General features: G+C 39.4%; 1 protein-coding gene across 1 annotated transcript in view; it reads left to right on the top strand.

Annotated features, from left to right (window-relative positions):
- The window catches only part of CC2D1A (coiled-coil and C2 domain containing 1A), a 54,367-nt gene that overhangs the window by 18,484 nt on the left and 24,826 nt on the right, over positions 1-11,057 (top strand). The window contains exons 12-15 of the mRNA XM_015827489.1: positions 941-1,013; positions 2,736-2,851; positions 7,314-7,452; positions 8,208-8,380. Of these exons, the coding sequence (XP_015682975.1) occupies positions 941-1,013; positions 2,736-2,851; positions 7,314-7,452; positions 8,208-8,380 (501 nt within the window). The remainder of the gene's footprint in view (positions 1-940; positions 1,014-2,735; positions 2,852-7,313; positions 7,453-8,207; positions 8,381-11,057) is intronic.

Below are 11,057 nucleotides of genomic sequence, written 5' to 3'. Positions count from 1 at the left end.
CTAGGGGGGGGATTGTATAGGGATTTTAATAGGGATTTTATAACTTTTCTAAAAATAACAGGCTAATTTAATATATATTTTAATTGTTTTTAGATATTTATTGTATAGTTTCGTTTTTTATTTGCCTGTAAGCCGCCCTGAGTCCTTCGGGAGAAGGGCGGGGTATAAATTAAAGTAATAATAATAATAATAATAATAAGCATATAATGTTAGTGTCAAATGTACCACTTGGTTGCTCTTTAGAAAAACGATCACTAGTGGGCTACTCTCAGAACAGTTAGAGTTTGCTCTCCACTCCCCCCCCCACATTTCTTCTGCTTTTTATTTCTTTATGGAAAAAGGAAGCCTCCATACTTTCTTGAAAAGGGAATTTCAGCCTGAATGCCTTCAGAAATTCACCACTATAGACAGCATGTTAACAAGATAGATCTTTGAACAAAGCAATCTATTTATATATTTTAAAAAAGTACACATTGCAGAATAGCTTCACAGTATTCAAGTGACATGAATTAAAGGGCCCCATTGGCAGCTCATCAAAGAGCATTCTATTCTGCGGTGCTTGCATTTGATGTGCAATAGAAAGATTTCAAATTATAACCCCTTGGCATTGTTGGCATTGACAATAGCAGCAAAGCAAGCCAGGCCTTCTAATGAACACTTCTTATAGCAGCCTTCTCCAACAACAACGGTATGTTGGGCTACAAATCCCATTTGTCATTGCCAGAATCCTAGGAGTTACATGGAGTATATCAAGATTGCTGTTATATTCTTTCTTAGCAGTATTGACTGAACGATTATTTGAGAATATTCTTGGTGTTCCTGTTGAAGATATAAAAATAATACTATAGCAACCACTTGGGCAGAACCAATCTTGTTACACAAAGACCATGTTCTTAAAGGAAGCTTGTAGCTTATTGATTTTTTTTTTTTATTCTCCCAGCAATATCAAGAGGCTATCAGAGCTCATAAAGCAGGGAAACCCGTGGAGTTTGCTGACCTGCCTGTGCCACCAGGTATCTAATTTCCAATTCTGCTAGTTATGTTGTTTGCTTCAGGGTTTCTCTAGGCTTTCAGTATCCTTAGGAAAGCATATCCAGGAGTATGGCAAGTAACGGAGCAGATTGCATCTCTTCCCTCTACAGGTAGCCTTTTCCCTTTTGAAAACTCCTCTGCATGATATTTTACCTACAAATAAAGAAGGGCACATTAAGGAGAGTTTTAAGCTTCACCCACTCCTGGCTATGCAAGAATCTTTTTATATACAGCATGTGAGAGTTTTATTTTCAGCCTGAAGTATGTCAGTTCATTTCAGGTTTTGCTTTGCTTGATTACATCAGATCTGTTGTGTTCACGTGAGTGCTAATCAAGACTGCTTGGTCTTGCCATTGGCCTCTGTGAGTGGAGACTGCTTTCTAAAACACTTTTAGAGAAGCTTCTTTGCCATTCATAATTTTCTACAGGTAGTCCTTGAGTTACGACCGTTTGTTCGGTGACTGTGATGGCACTGAATGAAGGGACTTACAAACAGTCCTTGAAATTCCAGCCATTGCAGCGCCCTCAGAGTGAGGCAAAGAAAATTCAGGCATTTGGCAACCAGCTTGCGCTTATGATGAGTTGCAGCATCCTTTAGTCATGTGATCCCTGACCTCTGCCAGCCTCCTAAAAGCAAAGTCAATGGGCAAGCCGGGCAGGGAAGATCACTAGTCGCTTGGAAACATCTTCACCCCACCACTTGCCTTTCTTGGCTTGCTCGCGCTACATCTTCCTTCCCCCTGGCTCGCACCCGGCCTCCCTGTGCTCTCTCTCTCTTTCTCTCTCATACACACACACACCCTTCACCTCTTTCCCCAGCCTTCCTGCGCTCACGTATGTGCATGCATCACCCCTCCCAACTCACATGTAGCTTACACTGGACCTCCCCTACCTTCTGTGCTACCCTCATACTTCTTACCCGAGACTCCTTCCGCTTCACAACCCCACGTTGTGGTAGTCTTGGGCACTATCTGCATTTGGAGAATTGGTGATCCACCAGAACCCAGTGTTGTCACCATAGTTTACACGGTAGCGATGGAATGCAATATATTATTGCATCCAGCCTATAGCATGCTTACAGAAGCATCCTCTTGATCTGACAGGAAGAAAAGGATGTGTTTGATAAATTCTGTCCTCTTACAGCAGCATAATGCGATAACACAAAACGACTCCCAAATAGATTATTTTTCTAGCTCTTGACTTTACCAGTGCCAACCTAGTGCCATCCCACAGTGTTGAATTTTCAGTTTTCATTATTTATTTATCAACTTTAGAGACCTCTCAGAGCGACTCTGGCTAACAATAACAATACTGGTTGGAAATGTTGAGAAATGTAACACGATACATCTGAAGGGGTCTCAGGTTGGGAAAGGATTTCTTAGGTTTTTCAAAGCAACCAATGCCAAAATAGCTGTGTACCTCATTTCCATTCGTAACCACAAAGGCTGTGATCTCAGTTGTGCTCCTTTTTAGCACAAAATCTTCAGTTCTGTGGATGGCATCTTGGGAATCCAATTGTAGTCTGTGGCACTCTGAGTAGATCAAACTCTATAGTGTTATTTAAATACATGAAGAAATTGATTCCTTAGTAATGAGTGAGTGAATGACTGCCAAGTAGCCAAGAATGACATCAAGCAGCTGGCAAGGATGCCATATTTAAATTTACTATCATTTCACCTTTAGTGTTTTGTCATCTTTGGCAGGTTTCCCTCCTATCCAAGGAATGGAATCTTTGCCAGGAGATCAGAGTTTGGGAGGGATCCTTGAAACAGCGATGAAACTGGCAAACGAGGATGAAGATGCAGAAGAGACAAAAAAGGTTGGACTAAGTACTAGGCAAGATCTTAAATGCTTTCCTCCAACAACATGTGTGTGCCACGGTTGACAGAACTGGGTATAAATTGGGAGCTGCTAGAAACCCTAATCAGACCAAGTATATATTTTCACCTATTTGTAGCTGCCACCTTCTCTGGGTGGAATTGATTATATTGTTTCCCTTTTTATTTTAAATTGTGTAACCAACCCAATCACCTCTTAAACTACCTGCAGCAATTGCACCTTATGCTATAAAAAAAAGCCAAAGTGCCACCCTTCATGTCTGCTTTGGTTGGCATTGTTTTATCAGGAGTGCCAGCAGCATGTTGGAGTTCCTGCCACCTCTTGCTGGGGACAGTCCGGGAGGAATGGAGCCTCTGTATCACAGGATGACTTTCAAAGTTGAGGAGTTGCTACAGAGAAGGCCCCTTTTCTTCTGTGGGTGACAAATGAACTTGCAAGAGACAAAGAAGAAAAAGTTTCCTCTAATTATTTTACTGTGCAGAGGTGGGAAGAAGTTTAATCAAAATGATCTAAGTTTCTCCTTAGCCAGAGCCAAAGACCATCTTGATTAGAAACATTATGCCATACTGTACTTCTTACTGTGTTGCACAACTACGGTAAGAGCAAAGCTAGATATGGGAAAATATGTGCCTTTATCTCCTACTCAGAAGTGCTAAATTAATTTCATACACATTTGGCAAGTAAATGTGAGAAGAAGACAGCTTCACTATGTGTTCGCTAATTTTCACTCTTGCATTTATATCGCATCCTGGGAATTATATAGACAGAACCTTACAGATCTATAATGTTAAACTCTGAGCATGGAGAAAAACTGACATTCCCAAAAGTGAGAAAGCTAGAAAACACTGGGGAAAAAAGCCTTGTAAAGTCCTTACTTAGTTGAATAAGCATTGAAATAAATTAAAATCATATATATCGGGGCATATAAAATTATAAAAATGAGTGTGTTAAAAATAACAAACATTTTAAAATGATATAGAGTGAGAGTCAGTGAAAATGAGGCACATATGGTTATGTGAAAGAGAGTCTTCCACCTTTAAAGATAACTGAATTTGATGCACTTTGAATGTTAGCAAACAGTGATTTGAAATTTAACAACTAAAGGGAGCAAAACCAACCACAAATACCACAGAGATAATATAAGTAAGTATGTATGTTTTCCTAGCAAAGGTGTGACTTTGTGTCTTTGGCTAATTATGAAAAAGTCGGGAGGAATGAGATTTATTTTTGAACGTGGGATTATTTGAATGGAGGAGGACGTGTGATTTGAAATTGCAAGAGCGGAAAGGTGATAGAAACCAATAAATAGAAAGTTTAAAAGCAAATCTGAACAGCTTTTAGAGAACAGTTCTCATGAATTAGAGCTAAAAACTATCAAGAAATTTTATGAAGTGAGATATCATTGGGGAAGGCAGCTAAGTGAAATACAGTGTTTGGGGTCTTCAACTCTCCTGCCCACCACCAGGGAAAGTGTTAACTGGTCTCAGGGGAGGGGGAGCAATCTATTGCTGAAGGCTGGAACAATGACTGTCTCCTGTCCCTTCCCTGAACCTCATACAGCAGTGGTGGCGAACCTATGGCACGGGTGCCAGAGGCAGTACTCAGAACCCTCTCTGTGGGCATGGGCGCCGTCGCCCCAGTCCTAGGCCTTCAGCTGGGTTTTATAAAACCTTTTCGCTGTGTACAAAAAAAAAAGGTTCAAGTCAATTTCAACTTCTTGCGGGGAAAAAAAAGATCTTGCAAAGTTGGAATTGATTGATTAAACTTTTTAGTCCCACCCAGTGTGCTGTTACCACCACAGCCATGCCCACCCAATGGGCCACACCCACCCGGCACCCGACGATGCATAAGTGGATTTTGAGTTGCAGTTTGGGCACTCGGTCTCTAAAAGGTTCGCCATCACTGTCATACAGTATATATTGAGGGATTCTTGACATCCTAACACAGCATGTGTACACGTGCTACTTGAAGCAAACCTAGTAGGAACCTAGGCACCCGTGCCATTTTCCACTTTGCCCTTCAGGCAAGATTTGCAGTTAACAAAGAGGGCCAGACGTATTCCAATCACAAGGACTCACCCAAAAGGCTCTTGCAAAAGATCAGTATTCTGCTCGGCCTAAATGGTCATAACTGAGGGTTCTCCTCTATCTTCCTGAGAGCTGGGATGGCTATCTTTCTCTTAAAATAGCACTTTTGATATAGGGCCTTTAAAAAAAACAACAACAACAAATAACTATGGTTCGCAAGGTTGAGAAAAGTAGAAGGGGAGGACAACAGATAAAGTGGACGGAATGGATCAAAGAAATGCCAAGACTATTCTTTGAAGAGATTCAAATTATGACTATGGCAAACATTTGTGCAGGTAACAGGAGACAGATCTGTCTTGCTGACACCTAACTAATTTGTGTGCATATATTAATTAAGCCCAAATATTTGAAGAATAATTATTGTTCTTTTTTGCAGTTCAACTGATAACAGGATCATGTCATTTGTGTAATCTAGATTTTAGCATGGAAAACCACGTCATTAGAGTGGGTAACATAGTGCCTTTCAGAGGTTTTGGGTTCAAATGATCCTCAGTCCTGGCCATTAAGAAGGTGGTCTGTTCTAGATGAAGTAGTTTTCCTTCTAAAGGAACGGATGTGTGGTTTGGGAAGTGTCAATGCCAGTCTGTCACTGGAGGCACAGGTGACTGTATTGGTAAGAAGGATCTGTACCGCTTCAGCTAATGCACCACTATGACCCAACCTGGATCAGATTAGCTTTGATCAGAGATTCATACCATAATATAATCTTGACTGAATTCCCACACATCCTTTGGCGATCTTTGGAAATGCTCTGGAAGGTACAGCAAGGGCATTGTAAATAGGATAATAGGGACCAAATAATTTTGAATTGGAAATGCTGTCCTAGATCATTGTGATTTACTGGGCTAGGTTTAAAATGTTGATCAAGATTGACAGATCCCAGCACCATCCATCTCAAGCATTGAGACCAGACAGGAAGGCTCTGCCTATGGCCTATTAGAGAATTTGGCTTACAGTACAGTGACCAAGAACAGAACCTTCTCAATGACAGTACCCCAATTACGCAACTTCCGAAGAGTGTTTCTTGGCCCCACCCTGACCCCAATTTATCCCTTTTAACATATAATCAGCTACTCCAGGATCTGGATATCTTTTAGATTGCCTGATAGTTTGCGTTCTTTGTTTCTTATAATGAACTTATTTTTTTTATATATTTATTGCTTTTAAACCTCATTTGTTTTATTGGGATGGTTTCATCTTTGGGCTCTTCCTCTCAGAGGAAGAACGTTATAGAAATAAAGTTCAAAAGAAGACTGAAATAAATTTTAATACAATCTTGACAAACTAGAGAAATAGATTAAAAATAATAGAATGAAATTTAATTGAGACAAATGCAAACTCTGTACATAGAAGGATCAGAAATGAAGTGCACATATGTAGACGGGAAATGCCTGGTTTGGTAACTGTATTTTTGAAAAAGAATTTGGAATAATTATCTCAAACTGAACATGAAGAGGCAAACATCCGGTTGTGGGAGTTCCTGGAGGTTTCTAAATAAGAGATTGGACAGCCATTTATCTGGAATGATACAAGGTCTCCTATTTGTGTAGGGGGCTGTACTGGAACACCTCCAAGGTCCCTTCCAACTCTTTTATACTGTAATCTGGATGGGGGGGAGGCAAATGCACTTTAGAAGTCAGAGAAAGTAATTGTTTCACTTTGTTCTGCACAGGTCAGACCCACTTTGAGTATTGTGGCTAGTTCTGACTACCATACCTAGGAAGAAAAAATGGGAGCAAGGATGATCAGGACTGAGCACTAGATCCCGAAGAGAGATTTAAGTGTATGTTTAGGGTGTATGCTGAGTATGTTTAGCCTTGGGGAAAAAAGATGATTGGGGGGATTTCTTTGCACTTTTCAAATATCTGAAAGGATGTGACAGAATAGTCAAAGCCCTCATTCCGGCATGCTACGTAGGGAATAATGAATTATAGAAAAGCAGATCTCAACTGAATGTTAAAAGAAAAAAAATGGGGTATGAGCAGTTTGGTAGTGGAACCAATTACCTGGAGAATTAGTGTGTTCCTTTTCAGTGGATGTGTTCCAACAGAGATTAGACAGCCATCTATTGAGGATGTTTTAATTTGGATTCTTGAACTGAGCAGGTGGTTGGCCTTGCTGATCTAAATTGCCCTTTTACAATTCTAGGATTCTGTGATTTTATTGCAGTAATACACTTTTCAATAGACACCACTGAAAGCATCTGCCATACCTCCAATACTGTTTGGATTTTTTAAATTGTTGAATATATCATTGTATATTCAATCAAAATGAATTGGTCTGACCCATCAGGGCAGTTCCTGGTGCTGAATCACATAAGGAATTACTTCATAGGCATGATCCTTGCTCTTTCAGCCTGACACCTCTCCTCTGTCATCCAAGCCAGCCCCTTCAGTGCAGCCGAAACTGCCCCATCAGCCAGGCTCACAAGCTGCCTCTGCAGCTTCAAAGCCAGCACCAACTGGTAAAAGTGCTCCAAAGATGATTGCAAAAGGTAAGTGTGTTTTTTATTTTACTAATTTCCTTTTTCTTCTGCATCACCTTGCCGCTGGTGTCCTCAACCCAGTCAATAATGTAAACCGGTGGCTTGCATTCTGTGGCATCCATAAAGATTTTGAGTCAGACAGGGAAGAAGAAAGCTGGCAAATTCAAGTATCTGTTCTGTTGCACTTTTCGCTGATGATCAGGTGGTTGACTAGGATGGACAGAACCTCTCAAGAAATTTCTCCCATATTTGGGTACTGGTGCAACTCTCCAGCTACATATTAGTTCTTTGATAGGTTTCTCCCTGCTTTCTCCCATGCAGTATGAAATTATACCTTTGCTTTTGTCACGAAAGTGATAATTTCCCTCCTGCATATTTGTGTATCACTTCTGCCCAATAATAGGTATCTAAATGCTTTAGCTAGGTAGCTAGGATGACCTTCACCATTGGGTGTTCTTGTTGGGAGTATACCTTCTTGGTGTACACATTCTTCACTCATTCCTCCCAGGAACACACACACACACTTACAGACCCATCACACTGGGGCAACATAGCAAGACCAGAGAAAGGGACAGATTTACAAATATTCAAAATCGTCTGAGTATATGTCTTCTCATACCACCAGCACTGTTGTTAAATGGCAATTGTTTTGCACAGAGCATGACCAAATTAGTGCATGATTGTACGATGAGTTTCCCACATCCACATGGAAAATTTCCTTTCTTGTGTTTACCATTACTATGAATAGTATTTCATCCCTGCAGCTCAACAGCAGCTGGCATTCTTAGAAAACCGGAAGAAGCAATTGAAACAGGCAGCTCTCCGAGCAAAGCAGCAGAATGACATTGAGGGGGCCAAGCTGTTCCTATGTCAGTCCAAAGGGCTGGACCCCATGATTGAGGCATCACAAAGCGGGCTCCCAGTCGACATAAGTAAGGCAAGTTGTTTTCTGTCCACCTAGGGAGGGAGCATGTCCCTTGACTTGTAGATGAGCTGTCTGGCAACTGTAAAATTTGCCAACATCCCACTTCTTTAGCATCATCTTCTTTCAAGCGTGAAGCAATTTTGATGGCAGAAATTGGAGTATCTGGCTTATGAGACTTCCAAGAGAACTTCATTTAAAATGAGTTGGCAACTTTTTCAGTTCAAGGAAATGTCTGAAATCTGATGATATTTTAATGATCTCATGCAAGAATATTGTAATCTTAGAAGGTTTTGGCCAATTGAATGTTTTCAATTAATCTGAGTGCCTGCAGCCAGGATTTTACTCTATTTTGCCCTTTCTGATTTTAAAGAAATGAAGAGGCTGTCAAAATCTTCCATTTCAATTTAGGCATGACCTGAGCTTTCAAATGTACAAACAGAGGTCATGTTTGTAAGAACGATCAGACCAATAGAATCTGGGCCAGAGCAAAACAAATTGATCTGACCCAGCAGGGCAGTTCTTATGTCAAGCATGGAAACTGCATCTGATTGGAGGACTGGCCCCTTCGCCTCCATGGATATGCCAGATGATGTTAGGGGCAGGGCTTTCAGAAGGAAAGCCTCATCTCTAGCCAGAAGCTGCACCCCAAGGCTATTTTTTGTTCAGTACCATTACTCTGAAATCCTCCTGCAGAGAGGGCTTGGCTTTCTCTTTGAAGTGGGAAAATGGAGCCTGGGCAAAGTTGAGCTGATCCTCTTAGTGTTGATTGGTTTTAATTCTGTCCTGTGTTTCCCCCTTGAGGTGTGAAAAATGAGGTGCAAGCCAAACAGGTTTAGGGGAATGTTTAGGGGACAATGGGAGTTTCACCTGAAACCCGACAGGTGGATCATAGGCTGGGATTTGAGCCCATTGTACTCCCTATATTACATTCCTCTGGTCCCTTGTCAGAAAAGGGCCTCCAGCTAGGCATCTTTTATATATATATATATAAAAGTTTTATTAATTTTTAAAAATTACAGTCTTTATTGCTTAGTAAACAACATGTTGTCTGGGTTCAAATATTTAACATTAACTTCTTCAATATAAATCTGTTCAATACTACACGATCCAGTATTTTTCCCCTGATCCTCCTTCTCCATATTTTTTCCATTTTCCCTTCATTACACCATTACAATTTTTGGTACTGTTAATGTATACAGAGTTAGACATAAGCATCTTTTTCATATTTTACTAATATCATACAAATAACAATAATATCAATTCATAAATCAATAACGTCAATTCGTTAATCCATATCCTGTTTTTCGTGCTCTTGTTAAAGTTTGATTTCCCATCAGTATTTGAAATATCTTTATCAGTTATGATTTTCTCAATATTAATTACATTTATATAGCTGAAAGTTTTATTCAAATAAATCGTCCTATCTTCATATTTCCCATATCAAAAAAAAGAAAAAATGCTATCCTAATTCTAAATCATGTCTTTCTTTATAAAAGTCTAATTATATCTAAGGGTCTTCCATTCTTTTAATCTTATTCAAAGAAGTATTTAAACATGCCCCCTCTAAAAGGCCAAACCTTCTGTTTTTTAAATTGGACTCTTGCTTTTTTTCTTTGCCAAGTTGCTTTCCAAGCCAGGGCAATTAGATTACCCAGGAATTTTCTTTCTATTTTTGTAAAAATTGCTTGGCATGAGGAAAAAAATTTAGGAAGGATATTTTTAGGGGGGAACTCCATCCATTTATATTCCTTAAACAACTCCCAGTTCCTTTCTCCCTCCATTTCTCTTCCATTTCATTCCGTCTCCCAAGTTGTGACATTTCCCTTAACAGCTCTATATTCCCTTTTTAAAAATATTTTTCCTTGCCATCAGATATATTTTGCAGACCTAAGGGGTAATTTTTTTTTTGCATTTTCATTGTTATAGCTAAGTCTTGCAGTATTTTGTTTGTATATAGTCATTTATATTTCCCTTCTTTTATCTCTTCCATCTCTAAATCCATTTCCTCTGTTTCGTCTTCTGATTTCTGGATTATTTGTTCATACTTTGTAGTTGTTATCTGGGAGCTTTCTAGTTGTAGATTTAATTTGGAGATTTGCTCATTTATATTGTCTAAATTGTTTTTAGTCTCATTATGATTTATTTTTATGTCCTCTTTGTATTCAACAATTGTTTGGTGAATTAGTTGTAGCATAGAATATATTTCTTTCTGAAAGGTGTTTGTTTTTTCTTGAGGCATCATTCCTGGAGATTAGTTTTCTGGTCTTTAAATGTATCCTTTATAATCCAATAGATTCCAAAGTATAGGTTTAGTTCTGAAAGCAATACTTTATAGTAATCCATTGTCTCAAGTATCCCAAAAATTGTCAGTCAGGCAAGTAATCCACAATGTTTGAAGTGTTCAAAATGTTCAATCTCTCTGAAAACAGCTCAAAAGCCTCTCCCAGCCAGGTATAGTCCAAGGTCAATTTTTTCTTTCTCTCCCACTAGCTCTTGAAGTTAAAAGTCCAAGCTCAGTAAATATTTATAATCCAAGAAGGTCAGGATGATAAGTATGCCAAAATATTTTCCTTTATTGCCAGCTGTTCTCCCAAGGTAGGAATCACCAAGCAAAGCAAATTATGGTGCTATACACAAATCCACCACTAGATGTCATTCAAAGTCCATTTTCCACTCTTAAAGGATTGAT

The sequence above is a fragment of the Protobothrops mucrosquamatus genome, unplaced genomic scaffold (assembly GCF_001527695.2).
Source record: "Protobothrops mucrosquamatus isolate PMUCROS unplaced genomic scaffold, P.Mucros_1.0 scaffold_215, whole genome shotgun sequence".
Taxonomy (NCBI): domain Eukaryota; kingdom Metazoa; phylum Chordata; class Lepidosauria; order Squamata; family Viperidae; genus Protobothrops; species Protobothrops mucrosquamatus.
The sequence above is the reverse complement of the archived record's forward strand: the minus strand, read 5'-3'. Positions and strand labels throughout refer to the sequence as shown.